Genomic DNA, 19,556 nt, shown 5'->3' with positions numbered 1-19,556 from the left:
TGCTTCAGAGCTGTTGTGGTCTGTCACATAAATTCAGTAAAGACAAGTGCAGAGTACTTCATTTAGGAAGGAAAAATCAAATGCACATCTACCAAATGGGAAATAACTGGCTAGGCGGTAGTACTGCTGAAAAAGATGTGGGAGTTGTAGTGTGTCACAAACTGAATATGAGTCACCAATATGATGCAGATGCGAAAAGGGCTAATATCATTCTGGGGTGTATGAACAGGAATATCGTACGTAAGACGCGGGAGGTAATTGTCCAGCTCTACTCGGCACTGATGAGGCCTCAGCTGGAGTACTGTGTCCAATTCTGGGCACCGCACTTTCGGAAAGGTGTAAAGAAATTGGAGAGAGTCCAGAGGAGAGCACAGGGGCAGCTCTAGCTTTTTTGCCACCCCAAGCACGGCAGTCAGGCTGCCTTTAGCGGCATGCCTGCGGGAGGTCCGCTGGTCCCGCGGATTCGGTATACCCGCCGCCGAATTGCCGCCGAAGCCGCGGGACCGGTGGACCTCCCACAGGCAAGCCGCCAAAGGCTGCCTGACTGCCGCCCTCGGAATGAACAGCAGGCCGCCCCCCCCCGGCTTGCCGCCCCGGGCACGTGCTTGGTGCACCGGTGCCTGGAGCTGCCGCTGGGAGAGCAACAAAAATGATAAAAGACTTCGAAAACCTGACCTAAGATGAAAGAATAAAACAACCAGGCGTGTTTAGTCTGGAGAAAAGAAGATTGAGAGGGGGCCTGATAAGTCATCAAATATGTTAAGGGCTGTTAGCAAGAGAATGGAGATCAGTTGTTCTCCATGTCTACTGAAGGGAGAATGAGAAGTAATGTTCTCCATGTCTATTGAAGGGAGAATGAGAAGTAATGAGCTTAGTCTGCAGCAAGGGCAATTTAGGTGAGATATTAGAAAAAACTTTCTAACAATAAGGATAGTTAAACTCTGCAATAGGCTTCCAAGGGAGGCTATGGAATCCCCATCATGGACAAACACCTGTCAGGGATGATCCAGGTTTACTTGGTCATGGCTGGGGGCTGGACTGGATGACCTCTGAAGGTCCCTGCTGGTGACCTTATTTTATGTATTCCTTAGTCCTCACTTCCCCCTTGCCTCAGATCATCTTCTCCACTAGTTCACTCTCTCATTTCTACAATGACTCCTACATGAGAGGGATCAGATCTGCCTTTCTGGACTTTGAAAATGATTGAAAAACCTAAACAATGAGGTCATCAGGCCTTTGGCTATAGTAGCACTAGCAGATTTTACGGTATAAAGATCAACGTGTTAGATATTAAGATTCTCCCCAGATATTGGCATAGACTGTGGGAGAAGTTGTCCAAGAGGAAGATAAGTGACCTGCTGCTGCCAGCTGTCAAGGACCTCTGTTAGCTTAAGCGCTAGAGGCCTGTTTCTCTGAAGCAGTCCAGTCCCAGCTACCTATGGCTGGGTGTGTGACGTACATAGCTGTGTCTGCAGCACAAGGATTTTTTACAATACATTGGCTTCAGTGGGAGTTGAATGTATCCAGGATGAAAACTGGAGAATTTAGCCCTTGATATTTATGTGGCTGTTACACTGACACTGAGTTTAATGTGCAATTAGAATGTATCAATAACAATATTTAATGTGATGGCATGGTCTAGAAAAGTGGTCCCCAAACTTTTTACCTCATGCCCCCCTTACTGCTGTCCACGTCCCCTCCTAGGGTGACCAGGTGTCCAGCTTTCGATCGGAACACCTGGTCGAAAAGGGACCCTGGCGGCTCTGGTCAGCACTGCTGACTGGGCCACTAAAAGTCTGGTCTACAGTGCTGCAGCGCTAAGGTAGGCTAGTCCCAACCTGTCCTGGCTGGCACCGTGCTGCGCCCCGGAAGCAGCCAGCTGGTCCGGGTCCTAGACAGGGAGGCCACAAGGCTCTGTGCACTGTCCCCACTCTGAGCACAGGCTCCGCACTCTCATTGGCTAGGAACTGGCCAATGGGAGCTGGGGGGCGGTGCCTGCGGGCAAGAGCAGCGCACAGAGCCACCTGCTGCGTCTCCGCCTAGGATCTGGACCAGCTGGGCTGCTTCCAGGGTGCAGCGCAGTGCCAGCCAGGACAGGTAGGCAGGGCCAGCTCCAGGCACCAGCTGAGCAAGCTGGTGCCTGGGGAGGCAGATTGTTGGAGGCGGCATTCTGCCCAATCCTAGGGCGGCACGGCCGCCTTTTTGTTGTTGTTGTTCTTGTTCCGCTCCGGCCACCCTGTAGGGGGCGGCGGCGCGGAGAACCAGAGCACCCTGCAGGGCAGTCCTCTTCCTTCCCGCCCCGCCGACCGGAGCGGAGCCCTCGTGGCAGGCGGCAGGAGGCAGCGCAGCGGGAGGGGCCGCGTGGCAGCGCCCCTGCTGTAGCCCTGGCTGCCCCCTTCTCTCTCTCTCCCGCCTGCTCCCTCCCCCTCCCCCCCAGCCGGTCCCCCTGCACCCGCGCTCCATTCTGGCTGCCCCCTTTTTTTTTTTTTTTTTGGTTGGGGCGGCCAAAAAGCCAGAGCCGGCCCTGCAGATAGGGACTAGCCTGCCTTAGCGCCGCAGCACCACCGACTGGGAGCCGCCTGAGGTAAGTCCACACCCAACCCTCTCCCCAGCCCTGAGCCTCCCCCGCAAATCGAGAGCAACTCCTGCACCCCAACCCCCTCATTCCCAGCCCCACCCCAGAGCCCTCACCCTCTCCTGCACCCCAACCCCTGCATCAAGCCGCAGCCCCCTCCCACACTCCAAATCCCTCGGCCCCACCCCCAGCCTGGGGCCCGCTCTTGCACCCCAAACCCCTCATCCCCAGCCCCACCCCAGAGCCCTGACCCCCTCCTCACCCCAACTCCCTGTCCCAGCCGAATGAAAGTGAGTTAGGGTGGGGGAGAGTGAGCCACCGAGGAAGGGGGAATGTAGTGAGCATGGGTGTGGCCTCGGGGAGGGGCAGATGAGGGGCGGGGCCTCGGGGGAATGGGCAGCGCCTCAGAGAAGGGGCGGGGCTAGGGTGTTCGTTTTTGTGCAACTAGAAAGTTGGCAACCCTATCGCCCCCCCCCAGGAGCCACAGCCGGTGTCACAGCTGGGAGTGGGGCTATTGTTGGGGCCGGGGGCCAACGCTGGGACCAGGGCTGGGGCCTGGGCGGGAGCTGAGGCCAGAGCTGGGGGCAGGGCTAGGGCCAGAAGTAGAGCTGGGGCCAGGGCCTGGGCAGAGCAGGGCGGGGTGGCATTCTCTCCCCGCCCCCCATGTGGTCTGGCCTGGGCCCCACCATGCCTTTCCAAATGTTCCTCCACGCCTTCCTAGGAAGGCACATCCCACAGTTTGGGGACCATTGGTCTAGAATATTAAATATCAGTCTGGGAGCTGGGTACTCCTAAAGACTAATCCCAGTGCTGACCGTGACTTGTATGATAGGTTTCCATGTCTCGGTTTTCCCATCAGTGAAATGGGGATAATAATACTTATTTAGGGGGTGTTTTGGGATTGATTAATATATGGACTGTGCTGTGAAAAGGCCAAACACTGTGTAAATTCTAAGTCTGCTTATTGCCAGTGCTGTTCAGCTCTAGGATGCTAGATTAATTAACCCTCGGCATGTCTCTGCAAGGGACACGGGGAAGCATTATCCTTCATTTTACTGCTGGAGAAACTGAGGCAAAGAAGTTAAGTGGCATGGCTAAGGGGAAATCAGTGTCCGAGCTGGGATTAGAATTCAAGAATTCATGGCTTCCATGCTTTATGCTGAGAGCTTTCCCTCTTTAAATATAAAGATGCTCCTAGCACATGTACATCATGTGGGGCCACCTTTAATATAGCGTTTGTTTAAGAACTGTCTAGTGTATCTCCCTAGGAACATAGCCCCATGTCGCTGCCGGCTCCTAACCCCCTCTCTCCAAAGTCCCATTATCAGACACATTCTCCTATCTGCGCTTGCTTTTTTGTGTGATGCACAGACTGGGGGGCTTGGGCGTGGTAACTGGAATCAAGTCTCTGCTCATTCGTGCTCTGTCCTATACCCAGACTTGGAAAGCTGCAAACGTTTTGGGGGTTCATTTACTCTGTCATTTCCTTGCGTCTCTGGACTATTTGGCCAAATCTCAGTTCACAGATCATTTAAAAAAATAAAAATAAACAAAGACTGGGCTGCATTTTGGGAGCTGGCTTCTGCCCTGAGCTGCAGCCAGGCCCTCTCTGGCCCTGCACAGATGTGACAGGGAGCAGGACTAATGCAGATGGACCGATGTAAATGAGGGGGGATTTGGCCCTCCACCAATCTGAAGAAAACAGTGGATTTCTTAACGTTCTCCAGAAATTTCTGGAACATTAATAGTCACAGGGGGAGTAAATACATAGGAAGCTGAGCCCCACCCCACCCCACCTCACCCAATTTGTTTTTGTTTCTGTGCTGTCAGGTTGAGTTAACCATTTCGATGGCTTAACAGGGCTAAGCCGCCAAGCGAATGCTTTTGATTTGATAGGCAACTGCATCCCCTTTTCAAAGGAGCCTGCTCCCTAGGGCAACCACATCACAGTGCTGATTTGCTGCAGTGAAGACCGCAGCGCGTACAATATGCCCTCCCCCCTCTCCCTGTTCTGCTTACAGCATCGGTCTGTAGTCAGTACAAGGAAGCAGCCGTGATACCCACTAACCTATTCATGCTTTGGAATGCCTCAGTGAGAATCCAGGAAAGGAGCCGCGATTCCTAACCCCTCACGATGCAAGCCAGTGCCGATTCTACCAAGATGGAATGTCTGTGGAGCAACTGGAAATGTCAGGGTATTATATCTATTCTAGTGTTGCATGCCTAGAAAGACTGCATGTGAGAGAAGGCAAAGGCAGCATCCATCCATTTTGCATTGTTCACCTGTGGGCCTTTGCATGCTTTTTATTTCCCCGGAAGATTTTCTTTGAAGTAATTTTAAAAAACAACTCTAATTATACTCTAGGAATTTCTTTCATTTCTCCAGTCCCCGGCTGTTACGTCTTAAAAACATATAATGCAGGACGTTTTCCTCTCACACTGCAGCTCCTATCAATACCACCCATCCCTGATTATGTAGCTCTTTTCCTCATCCTTGAGGATCATTGTCTGCCTGTGCCCAGCATGATTTCATATGCCGTGGTGCTTTTAGAAGAGGGCAGTAATTGTGAATTTGTGTCTGTTTAGGCTCCTGAGGTTTACTGACAGTCCTGTTTTGGAGCGTCAGTGCATCCTTTTGGATGGGACACACCCATTTTGAGATCTGTGTCCACTGTCAACACAAAGAAAATGTAGCCCCGGCAATAACTGTAATAATACTGAGAATACTGTGGCATTGCCACACATTTGTCAGTTTGCTGTATGGTAGCCTTTAAAATTATTCCGTGATTATTTTTTCTAGCACACCCCTAAACCTCCTGCTGTAAAATATTGCGCTGTTTTGATCATCTGTTGTGTAACTGACAAGGACAATAGAGGCGACGTTCTGTTATAACAAATTTATTTTTGAGACGGTCCATGTTAGCACTGGGTGTGGCTGGCTACCTTCCAGCTCGCCTGACAGCTTTTCAGCCATTTTTATTCAGCTTCACACTTAATAGCGAGCATCTATCCTTTGTTTTGTTAAAAGACTGTCTATGTGACACTGCTTGGGGAGCAGGTTACAGAAAAATAGATGGAAAGATGGATCCGGTCTTGTAATCTTATGTATGTGTGTGGCAGGCTTTGTTTTATTTTATTAATTCTATAACAATCTTTATGACAGCAAGGTACATTTATTTTACTTCGAACATATTGTGTATATTATTAATGATCTCTGGTGGGTCCCTAAGAGTGAATTACACTCTTTAACAGCATCTGCTTAAAGGGCCCATGCTTCTTTTCAGATGTAATTTCTCCTCCTCAAAAGAATATAAACCCTGGTAATTGTAATGTGATCTGGAAAGCCTTCTGAATGTGTTTGGGAAGCGGGGAAGGTTAATTGGATCCAGCCGATTGCTGTTTCTGATATATTTTAAACTTTGTTTCTGCACATAATCGTCACCACATTCAGAGGGATTTATCCTAAAGTCAGGCAGCTACAAAGTAAACAGATGCACCTGCTAATATAAGCCCCCAGCAGATCACAGCTTCCATTGTGTTAATAAAGAACCATTTTCAAACATCTACATGGGAAAGATTCACCACCAAGATTTATTATAATAACATGAATTCTGTATACTAAATTCCATGGGTTACTTTTAAAAAGAGGTTAGGTATTAAAATGCTGCCTATTCTTGTGGAAAAGAGAAAATTGCTGAGTCAAGTTGTCAAGCTCATCTTGACTTAAAGCCAGATTGGATTTTTTGTCCATCTTTACCAAAAACAAAAAATATATACATAAAGTACAAAATATAGGGGCATAGGGTATGCTATCTTTGCTTAACAAATTAATAATAGTATTATTGTCCCATCTGTCTTTTTGCAGTCTCCCCTTTGAAATCAGTAGGCAGTTTGGCTTAAAATTGAATGATACAATATGGCCCATGTTGGTGAGAAAGAATCTAGTTGGAATGAATAATTACCATCCTTTACTTATTTTTTCCTTTCCCCTGATGTAGCTTTTTATGCATGGGTAATGGGGGTGTAGGGACGTTTGTGATGAAAACAGGGAAGATGCTCAAATAGCCATAGGATATTGCCTATGTCTGTAGCATTCCACTGATAAAACCCAAATGCACACGGCTGCAGAACTGTAACCCCCTCAAAAATAGCCACAAGAAGAATAAACCCTGGGGGAAGGGTTATATGGTCAACAATAGACTGTGTTGACACTCTCCTCCTCTCCCCCTCCCCCCCAATATCTATTTTCTGAAAAAATGAAGTTGTACAAATTTTCCATCTTCATTAATTACTGCTTCATGTCAGGTAACTTTTTTCCTTTCATGTACATAACAGACAAAGATAAAAGCCATTGCAAATAATACAATGAATCTTGATTGAAGTTATGGAAAATTTGAGTGGTGGTTAGCACAACTTTTAATTTACTAGAAAACCAGGTATGCAATTAACTAAAATTAAGGACTAGGCAATGTAATATATCAGTACTATTTTGGGGTGGGTTAGTGAAAAGCTAGGTGGTGTTTATTCTGAAAAGCAGCAGATAAAGTAATTGGTGCTTTGGTTTTGCTCATCTTACTGTGCTTTTTGTAAATATTCTTTGTGGTAATGGAAATACATTCAATATTGGCATGTAATATTCAAATATATTGCAATGTATTTTTATCCCTCTATCCTGGAAGTATGACATGATTGTATCCATCACAGGTGATGATATAATCCTAAGGGAGAACCAAAGTCATTCTTCCCTGCTGGACATATGTCCCATTTAAAATATTATCATTGCCGAGTAAGGTGAATTACAGCAGACTGTTATTTTGTTTGCATCTTTCACAGTTAGAAGGTGATGTATCTGAAATAGACTGGGGTTGAGCTATCCAATATGTATGATGGTGCAGAGGTACATATACCACTGTGTATGCCAGCCACTGCGGGCCTCCATACACTAACAGTCAGAAGAGCTGACTGCAGAAGGTAGTACTTCAGAAATGATGTCACAACCCCAAACAGTCACGTTATGCACTGCTCTGAGGTCATTCCTGAAGTATGACTGTTGGAAACTGTGTTTCTGAGAGTGACTTAAAAACACAAGATGGCAGCATCTGCCGCTTCAGATATATGGGCTGCTAGATCAGGCATCCTGACCTTCTATGAAGATGTGGCATGATCCTCTAGGACAGTGGTTCTCAATCTTTCCAGACTATTGTACCCCTTTCAGGAGTCTGATTTGTGTTGCGTACCTCCAAGTTCCACCTCACTTGCTTACAAAATCAGACATCAAAATACAAAAGTGTCACAGCACACTATTACTGAAAAATTGCTGACTTTCTCATTTTTATTTTAGTTTGTACTGATTTCGCTAGTGCTTTTTATGTAGCTTGTTGTAAAACTAGGCAAATATCTAGATGAGTTGATGTACCCCCTGGAAGACTTATGTGTACCCCCAGGGGTACACGTACTTCTAGTTGAGGAACACTGCTCTAGGCTACCCTGTAATGAATACTTATGGTAGGTACCATTTACAGGGCCGCCGAGAGCGGGTTGGGGCCCCCCTGCAAGGGCGGACTGGCTAAACAGGACTGACGAGGGGGGCGGGGGAAGCCAGGCCCAGGGCCCCCTTCCGGACCGCCAGGCCCCGGTAATTTGTACCGGCTTCCCCCCTCCCCTCTCCCCCCGTCGGCCCTGACCATTTACATTAGAAAAGACCCCCAAACGCCTTGCATTGCACAGCTAGTTATCTGCAGTACTCTAGCCAGGCGGTCACCTCTGCTTTCATTTCCCCTTCTACAATCCAATTTGTAGATATCCATGAGTGATATGTTTCAGTCTGCTTCTCTGTTGACCTACAAGTCTAAAAAAAAAAAATGTGAAAGATTCCAAGTAAAGAACCTGTGGATTCTTTATACAAATGCCACTACATACTAACTATAGCATTCATCTCTGTAGCACCTGATTGCCAAGGGCGAATAAGGAATACAGGTTTATTTGAAGTCTATCTTACTTGGCTTCATTGAAACAATGTTATGAACAGGGCTTGTACTGGTACCTGTTTTCTGAGTATTATCTTACTTGTTCAATTAAAGTAGGAACTGGCTTTAAAATGGGACTGAAAAGCTAGACCAAGCATTTCTCCATGGCTATGTTCTCCGTTTTCAGTACTGATAGCAGTGTTCAATGGTAATAATATTCATGTATGCATTTAAAGTGTAATCTTGTTAACAGCTTTGAAACCATTCTAATTAACCACCTTGTCATAAAATAGTAATTTCAGCCTATTGTTACTTCCGATGCTTTCCATATTTTCAGAGGTGGATCGTTTCAACAGACATTACAGATTAGATCCTCATCTGGTGCAACCTGGTGTGGCTCCAAATGAGCTAGGCTAGTTTACACCAGCTGAGGATCTGTTGTATGTCTTGTGTTGAACTTGATAGCTACAGATGCTTGGAACCAGGTTGTCAGCTGATGAGTATTGGCTTAGATGCCAAGAGGTCTATGGAGCTACAAGGACTCTGACCCACTGAGAATCTAGCCCCTCTTTCTCTTTCAGAGGGTTTCCTGTAAAGACTGAACAAATGTGGTCAAATAGTAGTTCAAGGGAAGAACAGTCTTCCAATTTCAGGTGTTCTTTTTTTGCAGAAATTATAGAATCATAGAATATCAGAGTTGGAAGGGACCTCAAGAGGTCATCTAGTCCAACCCCCTGCTCAAAGCTATAAGGCCAAGCTTACTAAAATCAGTTTTAAGGATGTATTTAGTCCCTAACCTGGGCTGATGCCTTTTGAGGGTTAGCAAAAAATAAAGTTTGTTTATGAAGTTTGAGAAGTTTGCATGTTAAGCAGACTGAAACAAACCAACCCTGATACTCCATTAACATGCAAACAAATTAAGGGCCAGATTTTTAACCCTGCCTGTAACATTGCACCTGCAAATTGGGTGATTAGATGCACAGTGACCTGATTTGTGTGCATAAATGTTGTTAAATGAGCAAACTTTGTGAAGGTATTATTTTAGGGTCCCATTTGAAAATTATACCCAGGTTCACCACAGACTTCTATTGGGATCAGATGAAAATTCAGAAAAAGGGTTTTAGCTATTCAATAATCCAGGTTTTATGAAAAATATGGTCACTATTACCTCTCCTCAATTTGTTTCCCCCTTCAACATGATGTGTGCCCTTTCACCCATTCACAAAATCCATCTCATTGGCACTCTCAAGAGTTACGCTGGCAACCCCATTCCTGGTCCAAGTTCTCATCCTGTCTGTCCTGATATCCTAGGGGCTTTTCCTCTCCTCTTCACTGTGATGTTCTTGCAAGCTGCCTTTGTATGTCATTCTGAATAAGGGGGCCGGTCAAAAAATCTGAAACCTCTTCCATGCACAGTTTCAAGAAAAATTTCATTTTCTTTCAAAAATGTGTGCTGAAATTTTTAATTTTCTTATTGAAACAAATTTAAGTGCAAATTTTCCATTTGCTTTTAAGTACAGTGAAAATTTGGAGTCTTTCTCCCCCTCTCTTTCTCTTCCTCCCCCCCCCCCATTGGAGAAGTGGGGGGATGAAAAAAAGGGGAAAGAGAAGGAAAAAACAAACCACTTTCACTTTGATTCTAATCAAAACCAGCTTTTTCATTTCAACGAAACATCCAGACATTTAGAACGTATCACTCAAAAAGTCTTTTTTTTTTTTAATCAAAAACCCCTTTTCAAAGAAAAAAATCTCAACCAGTTCTAGTGACTAGACATAACCTCATATAAGCAGCCACACTCTGGCCTCCTCATGGCTTGTGTTATCAAAGTAGTCCATATGCTAGACTTGCACAGACTTCAGCAGCACTGTACTGGAAGGGGAGGAGCAGCACTTTGTGGCTTACTAGGCTGGTCAGGTTTAGCAGCCCACGCTAGGAACATTACTTAGGTGTGGGCCGCTTTATTTGGGAACAGGAAAGGTGCACATGAGCAAACCTTCCAAGGTTAAAGGCCAGACTGTGCCTGGACCCACCCCCTGCGCAAATTTGCAGTGGGGAGAGGACACAAAGTGACTGCCCCACTTTGTGCCCCCTTGCCTCAGCAGAGTCCAGGCATGATTGTAGCCCCTTCTTGCAGGCCACACCAACCTCTGTGCATCACTAGCTAGCAGAACTAGTCAAGTGGGAAGGAGGGAGCTCATTGCACCATCCTAAGGGATAGTTCAGCAGGCACACTCCCACTATGCCCCTGGCAGCTCTGGAAGGGGTGCACAGGTGTAGGTGGGTGGGGCTTCCCCATTCCCTTGGGGGTGCTGTGCTCCAGGAGTGTTAGCAGGGACTACACAGTCCCTCCCTGAGGTGGTGCCTCTCCACTCCTCTCGCATGGCGGGTCTGAGCGTGTCAGGCACAACTGAGCCCTAAGCTGTTAGTGTCATTGAGAAGAATGGAGTGAGCCTGCACAAACCTTTCAGGGGAGAGCTCTGTGTGTGCAAGGGAGCACAGGAGGATGGGCATCAGAATGAGGGGTGAGCAAACTTGTTTATATAGTTCGCACCTTTGACCCTGACCGTGAAGTTTGGAAAAGCTCATCTAACCGTCTTTCTTTTCTATCTCAAATGTTGCCTTTAACTGCTCTTGATTTCAATCAGCACCAGAAGCATTAACAATGAAATGTCATGAGAGAGGCTTTTCTTATGGTATTTCTGACCTGACCATTACCACGGAGTGCTGGAAAAAGAGGCAGTAGAGTATAGAGGTTAGAGCTTCGGACTGGGAGTCAGGATTCCTGGGTTGAATTCACATAGTTGCCTCTGGCTCCATTGAGGATCTTGACTGACTCACTTACATTCTCTGACCCTCAGTTTGCCTAGCTTTAAAATGGTAACAATAGAACCCACCTTGTAGGAATGTTGCTGGAATTAGTTCGTGGTTGTAAGTAACTTTGAGCACCATGGATGAAAAGCACTAATCTACTGGGCAGGTATTAACTATTGTTAATCTGACTTGTTTAAAAGTCTCTTCTCATGAGATTTGCAAACTGATTTCAAGACAAAGATTCAGGTGAGGTTTTGGATAATAAGCAGCTAAATTCTCAGGACCAAAAACTGCATGTGCACATCTGAGGCTGGAACTTGTCCCTTTGATGCTTAACTGAACTTCTATACCTTGTGCGGTGTTCATACGTCATTCATCACCAAGCACAACCGGAAGAACACCAGGTAAGGGACCAGAGTGCAGGAGATGCAATCTCTGAGTATGGCCCAAGATCTCAGTCTAACTTTTAGAAAAGCAGGCGAGGCACATATTTCTCTGTAGAGTAGGTCTAATTACTGTTGCACGTTTTGTGGGTGTGCAGAATTTTTGCAAGAGACACAGCAGTGGTGGTTTTCTTAGCTGAGAGCAGGATCAACTTGCTGAGCTTAAGATCCAGGAGATAGGACAAAGAACAGGCAATGGTCCTGAGTGGAGAGGAAAGAGGATACCTGCTGCTTAAGTCTCACCAAAGAGACCCAGCTTAAAACTACCTTCAGAAAACGCTCTACTCAGCAGACGTGTAGAGTATCTGAGTTGCTCGTGGATTCTCATTGACATGAGGCAACCTCCTTTATATTCTGCAGTGAAACCAATCATAGAACACCTGTACTCCTGGAGCATAGTTTTTTTTGTAAACTTCCTAAAGAATCTTCTCCTATTTCCCTTTTTTGAATGATCAAATTCTTTGATTAAGAAATTGACAATAAAACCAAGAATGTCAACTGCTGTGATGAAAGCCACTCAAAACAAGGACAATCATAACCACCAGATGTCCTTCAGCACCTCCTGTGGTCAAAATGAGGCATCACCACTAACAGCTATTTTTTCGGAGTCCCAAAATGCCAAGTGATAGGCTCAATCCTATCCTTCGGTCCCTTACTCAAGCAAAATTCCCATCGAGCCCAATGGGACTGCAGGATTAAGAGCCCACGTTTAGAGGACAGACCCGGTAAGATGTGTACTACTTTGATGTTTTATTGCTTCCAGTTTTAACAAGGCCATCATGCTTATCTAAACCACTGAGATTTCAAAAAATAAAAAGTGAGATTTTAACGGCATGGCATTTGCTGGCTCCTACTCATTTTATGTCCTGTCTGCAAATTAATCAGTTTTAAAAATATCTTTCAACTTCCTTCATTGTCAGAATGAGAATGCCTTTTAAAATAAATCTTCTTGGAAATGCTCTACAGAGGAGTAATTCTGGCTATGCTGGGGACCTGAGCTAGCAAGGGCTGTGCATGCAAGGGCTGAAGTCATTGGGGGCTGATCAGTTGAGGTCCAGGGGAGGTGTTAACTTTGACATCAATGAGAGCAAAGTTGGGCCCTTTTTAGTTGCATGGGATGTCGTGCCAATCTGATGTGGATTTTTCCTTACAATTAAAGATGGGCCTGAGCCTTGACATTTGAAATCTGGTAGAGGGTCCATATCTAAGCTTCTGAAAGTTTGATAGGGATGAAGAAGGGGGCTGGATCTGTGGTCCTGGTTCATGCTTGTCTCTACTTAAAACTAACATTGCCACACCTCGTGCAATCGGGAATTCTGCCTCTTTTCCTTCATTTCCACTGCAGGTTAGGCAGGTTCCTATTAATAAAATCCTGTACACAAATCTGCAAGGGGCAGGCAGTATTGTTATTTTATTAGCAAATAAGGCATGGGGTGGGCGTTCTTGTCTACAGATGGGTTTTTTTAAAAAACAATGGTTGTAATTCCTAATCCTGCAGCCTTCCTTGTGTGAAGAAATCCCATTGACATCAATGAGAATTCCGCATGAGGAGCAGTGGCAAGACTGGTTCCTTAATTATTGTCAACCATCAAGTATTACCATGTGAGGGGCCAATCCTGTCGCACTTAATCACATAAGCAATCCTCGTTCTCCCAAATAATCCCATTGACATCAGAGGGACCATTCTTGGGATTAAGGAATACTCAGGGGAGTAGGGGCTTACAAGATCTGTCATTCATTAATTGCATGCCTGTTCTCTTGTGTCTCCTCTCAGTATGCTGTATGTTGTGCATGCTGAGTTATCTAGAGTTATGCAGGAAACCCTAACTCACCTCGAAACTCCTATTTGTCATCTGTTAAGGTCTAGGAATGTCTGTCTGTCTGTCTCTGTCTTCTCATAACGCCAAGGGACTAAGATTGCAGAATAACCCACGCACTGAAAGCCATTGCTCTGAAGAGAGGGGCCTTTTGGATAGGGATAATGCACAGTATTGCCAGGCTACAAACCCAGGGTCAACTCCCACTCCTGGTCTCTTGTCCCAAGGGTTGGGAGAGCAAGAAGGGTGACCTCTCTGGCTCATTGAGAGCTGGCACAGGTGGATTCTCAAGGGCATCCTGCTCCCAGGGAGAAGGATGGACTCTGTGATATGAGCCTCAAGGATGAAGGGTTGTAACCCAAGAGAAAATGAGGGGATCCAGAGGGCTCCAACGAGAATGGGGGAAAACAGCCCTTATAAAAATAGCAAAGACACTCTGTCGGCTCTGCAGTTCATGGCAGCAGTCTTCGGAAGCTGAGATGTGCCAGCCGTTCTCCAGAAGTTGCATTCCTCTATATTACAAACAAATGACCGGGGGCAGGGGGAGAAGAGGTGGGGAAATGATATATTGGCATAGAAAGATGTCTTAATGAAGTGATGAGAGAAAACACTGAGCAGGTAGCCTTTGGATATGCTTTGGTACTGGGAGAACCCTCTGCTAATCAGTGCGTAAATAGCTGGATACTATTGGCCAGATTTTAATCACCCTACATCATGTGGAGAATCCATTACTTTGCCAACATGCAAGTGGATCTGTAGCAGTGCCCTCTGTGCCCCAGGGTTGAAATCCTGGCCCCATTGAAGTCAATGGCAAAACTCCTACTGACTTCATTAGGGCCAGGCTGTTCATCCCATTTCTCCAAGGTGAGAATCTGACCCTGTAAAATATATATAGTTAAACAATGGAAATAATTTTCTGAAGTTTTAAATTAGTGTATGGTTTTTACTGGAGCATAGGAGGGATTTTAAATACTATTGTTACATCTAGGTTTGTCTGACATTGACTCTGTTTCTAATGTGCTTATCATGATAGTCCCAAGGCATCCATTTTTCAGGGGGTTAGAAATCCATTTGGTAAGAAGTAGAGATGGAGTGAAACCAAAACCCTGTATCCAAAGACTGCAAAACTTGGATAGTTCACACCTGGATCCAAGCTTCACACCTGGACCTTGGTCTATAATGAGCTCAGCCAAACCCACTGAGCTGAAATTTCCCATCATGTGAGTGATCTCTGCTGCTCTGTGGCTCAGGCTTCATTCTAGTAATAAGTCCCAGTTGTCAAATATTAGTCCAATAAAGGCTGTTAATTAACAAGACCTTCATTGTTACATTCGGTTTCCCTAGCTTTCCAGTGTCACTACAGCCACTGGACAATTAATTAGTGTTTGTATACATGCATCAAAATTCTTTTCTTAATTTCTCATCCACAAAAACGCTACCCAGGGAATGGTGAACCATAAGCCCCGCTGCCCCACATGCATACTGTAAGGATTCTATGGTTATGGTGTTCACATGTGAGGGAAAGTGTCTTGTGATGCCATCTGTATGCTGAGCTGTGCATAGGCGTGTACATGGTCTTCCTCTATTGTGGGCCATTCCTTATGTTTGCAGGCTAACCCAGGATTTTTACGAAGATCAGAGTATTATTAAAATCCCAGAGAAAATGCTGCCCTACTGCATGTTTACTGTGTAACGGGGACAGGTGTGAGAATGCTCATGCAATATTCTGTATAATGATACACTCCTCTTCTTCCTGCATCTCAGCTTAACTCCATAAAACACCAACTGGTATCTGAGTGGACGCTTCCCTAGTAAGGAAAGTTGGAATAGCACTGACCTATATCCACAGGCATTGGGACCGCAGCAGACTCATTTCTTGGTCCTGTGTCAATCAGCCACTGAGTCCACAGGGTTGTCTTTAACTCCTGTATTTATAACCTTACCTCCCCTTGCACTCTGATTGCACGCTTCGCTCAGAGGCTGACTAGGGTATGACCTGCCAGGTGGGGTGCCCACAATGAAAACTTAACAGCTACAGAGCACATCCGGTAACTGCCACACCCTGCCCTGTTCTCATCAGACATTGAGTATCCAACTAAGAAGATTCTTGTCTCCTCCCTCTGGAAGAACAAAGTCAAATGCTGCAGCATAAAGTGCCTGGGTTACAATTGCTCAGACAGTTTTGTTTTGTAGAGGAAGATCTGGAAAAACAAAAAAAATTGTAGATGATTTTCAGATTTGAGCAGGGAGATGCCTTGTGGGTCTAAATAACTCATCTAGTCATTGCAGAACTGACTCTAATGTATTTATACATGGGAATCCTATCGGTCAAAAATGTTCATTTTCTGTCTCCCCACTCCTGTCTTTTTCTCTTAAAACAATATTTCATAAAGAAGAAACATGCATGAGTCTGAAGGCATGGGGACATTTTAGACATAACTTGACTAAAATAATATATCCTCCAGAGGCAATTTTGGGATGTCCTTCAAATATAAAAGATAACACAGGCAAACTGGGGATATAGCTATACGAGTGTTTTGGTGACCACACAAACCATTAAAGCTCTGTTCTCATGGTTACCATGAGGTCATCACAACCCTTGATGAATGTGCACAATAATATAGCTCACAGCAGCTCTCTCACGCCCTTTGTCCCTGTCCTGGGTCCCTGTCTAACTATGCACTGTCTAGTGCATCAGTGCTCTATATGGTGTGTCTTCCAGCTTTTGGAATGCTAGATGCCCAATAACAAGACACATTTTCCAAAAGAAGCAATGACGTCTGCTGGGAGAAGTTTCAGGCGCTGTACCCAGGAAATTTCCTCAATGGGATAAAAGTCACAGGCCACTGACATTATTTATTTTAGAGAACTTAGGTCTAACTTACACTGCAAGCGATACATTTAGTTCCTACCTGTACCCATCTGGAACTGTTGCTATGAAGTTCACCTAGTTGGATTGCTAGTGCGACTGCATGGCAGAGAATGGAGAATTCAGGTTAGCTTAATGCGATGAAGTTATATTTAAAATGATGGCTGAGAGTCTGATTAATACTCTTGAGAGTTTCTTCTTTCCAACTTAAGGTTTGGGTTACTTGAGTTATGTTTTGCAGAGTTCTTCTGCATTCATTTCTAACTCAAAATCATGAACAAGCCGGACTCTAAAAGTAAACAGCTAATAAACGTGTTTCTCCATTGAAAACTCTTCAAAGAAAGTGACAACGCTGATTTGTCATAGCCTGAGACCCCGATCGTGCTCCCATTAAAGTCAGTGGTAAAACTCCCCTTAAATTCAGAGGTGCAGGGTCTGGCCTTTAATGAGGAGAGAGAAATGGTGCTGAACTTGAGGTTGTTTTGATAACTCATAGAGGCTTTTATACTTCCACAAGTAAATAAGGCCTAGTGGATTCTACTGGAATTAATACAAAGATACTGGAGTGAAAGTAATGTCACCCTTGTTACAGTAAATTAAAAAGCAATTATGAGGAGCTACTGCTAAACAGCTTTTGCATGTTAACAGCTGAGGTTATAATTTTAGGCTGGGGTTTTCAAAGAAGCATTAGGGAATTAGGTCTCTGAATCCCATTGAAATTGAATGTGATTTTGGTGCCTATTCTCTTAAACTCCTTTGAAAATATCATCCACTTAAGAATAACCAGGGCATTTGAAGAAGAGAGGATGCAGCCATTGTTTGCTCATGATATTTGAGGGAAGGGGTTTATTCACACCCCTGAGCGACATAAGTTCTGCCAACTTAAGCTGTAGTGTAGACGTAATCTTAGATCAGGTATAGCGCTGCTACAGCATGTCCTATGCCAATTTGTCTGCACAGCTCTGCATGCACCTGAATCCTGGCCCACAAAACTGACTGTGTTAGTATTGACTGAGGCTTTCTAGAACAGAGGCTGCTAATTGTGACAACTTGTCTGGGGGTTCTATGTTGTGCACAAAAATGGACTGGGGTGAGGCTGTCAAATGCCCTTTCAGTGGTGACTTAAGACTTCAAAGATGGTGTCCCGAGCCTCTGTTTGCCAGAAGCTGGGAATGGGCGACAGGGGATGGATCGCTTGATGATTCCCTGTTCTGCTCATTCCCTCTGGGGCACCTGGCATTGGCCACTGTCAGAAGACAGGATACTGGGCTAGATGGACCTTTGGTCTGACCCAGTATGGCCGTTCTTATGTTCCTATGATAGAAAACCCACTGGGCCAGCAGACAGAGTGTGCCATATTGTGCACTGAATTGATATTACACTTGGAGATGCAAAATAGTGTGTGCACACTGGGCTGGTATCTTCCCCTTTGTATTTCACCTTGACTACACTTAAGAATAACAAGGGCATTTGAAGAAGAGAGGATGCAGCCATCTGGCGACAAAGGGGCTGATTAGCCATTGCACTGCCCCTTGTGTATCACTTACAGCCGGGGGAGTGTAAAGGCTTCTATCTGAGGCAGTAATGATTTACACCTCCTTTGTGGTGGGGCAAATGGCTAAACAAGCGGCAGGGGCAGCTATGAACCGAGTCCAAGGATTCTGGCTACAGTTATTGTCACAGCCTCAGACTTCTCTTGTGTTCGACACTTGTGGTCAGTTTTGTTGTCTAGAGGAACACCCATGCCCCAACCCCCATGTCACTGGCTGCCACGTACGTGAGATCTTTGCTCTTGGGAGAAGAGGCACAGACTAAATATCTGGGGCCACGTTGTTGCTCCTGCTATGGCTCTGGTGATGCAAAGCAGTCATAAGCCAGGCAGGTATGCCTCCTCGCCCCTGAGGATTCCCCCTTTGCAGCCCCTGTAGTGGCTCCAAGGTCATGCCCAGCATAGGGGGTGTACCCATGGGAAAACCGGACATCCATTTGTCCTGGAACAGGCAGCATCACAGTAGGTGCGTTCTACCTGGATGCCACTGGAACATGCAGCACAATCCCTCCTGGAGTTCCCCCTGTATCGGTCACAATCTAACTCTGATGGGAGCCAGGCTCGGGCAAAAATGGAAACCTGCCCTCTTTGAAATGAGATTTCCCTCGTTTAAGAAAAAGTGAGATGTAAATATTGGAAAAGACCATGTCAGTGGCTTGCATACAGCGGCAGCTCTACTTTATAGCCGGGTCTTTTAAGCAGCATTTTAATATCCTTCGTTACTGTGGGCCTATTCCAGCTCAAAACAGCCAAATCCTACCAGTGTGAAAGCTGCATGCTGACTTCCCAGCCGGCTCACCTGCCCAGGGGAAGGGCTGGATTGCCACAGTGGGAAACCAAAAATACTCAGTCTCCATCTAGCTTTGCACCCTGGAGTTCTGGAATTGCTTGAGGGGGAGAAGGGCTCATGTTGATGAGCTCAGCGCTTCATGTCCTGTGCCCCCAAAAGTACCTATATTAGAGCCTCTCATATGCTCTCTCTTCCCCGTGCCTGTCCAAGGAGCAGTCAGGGACTTCTTGCTCTTTCCATGACCAGGTGTCAAGGACATGAGACTGAGTGACACCCTCTGTCCTGACTGTAAGTTTAGTCTCTGTCCTAGTTTATTCACTTACGGCCAGATCCTCAAAGGTATTTAGGCTGCTAATTTTCATTGAAACCGATGTAGGGAAGGAGCCTAAATACCTTTGAGGATCTGGTCCTTACGACAAATTCTGCTGCATCCCACGGGCTCAGAGACCATGCAGACTGACCCAGCATTGTTCCACTGACCATAGGAGGGATAAGATTTGGGGAACCCATGCAGCACAGCTCTGTCCTCCCAGCCTTCTGCCAGGCAGAAGGAATTTGGGGCATGAGTGGGACCAGGCCCAGCAGATCCACCACTACACATGTCCATGAGTCATTGCCTCAGGGCTGTAGGGAGACTTGGCTGCTGCTCTATAGTGTGGAGAGGAAGATTCCTTCTCCTAACCCCTATGAATCCCTAACTATACTGACCATCCCAGATCATTAGTCTGTGCCTTC

At 45.8% G+C, this 19,556-nt stretch overlaps 1 protein-coding gene across 2 annotated transcripts in view; it reads left to right on the top strand.

Moving 5' to 3' along the window:
• The window catches only part of RTN1 (reticulon 1), a 183,510-nt gene that overhangs the window by 155,179 nt on the left and 8,775 nt on the right, over positions 1-19,556 (top strand). Inside the window, exon 1 of one of the 2 annotated variants that reach the window (XM_034768026.1) lies at positions 4,554-4,770. The exons of the other annotated variant lie outside the window; for it this stretch is intronic. Coding sequence (XP_034623917.1) covers positions 4,710-4,770 — 61 coding nt within the window. The 5' untranslated portion in view covers positions 4,554-4,709. Of the gene's footprint in view, positions 1-4,553; positions 4,771-19,556 lie in introns of those variants that run through there. 2 annotated transcript variants of the gene reach the window in all.

This window comes from Trachemys scripta, chromosome 4 (genome assembly GCF_013100865.1).
Source record: "Trachemys scripta elegans isolate TJP31775 chromosome 4, CAS_Tse_1.0, whole genome shotgun sequence".
In the NCBI taxonomy this organism is placed as follows: Eukaryota; Metazoa; Chordata; order Testudines; family Emydidae; genus Trachemys; species Trachemys scripta.
Note: the sequence above shows the minus strand (reverse complement) of the source record. Positions and strands in the feature narration are given on the sequence as shown.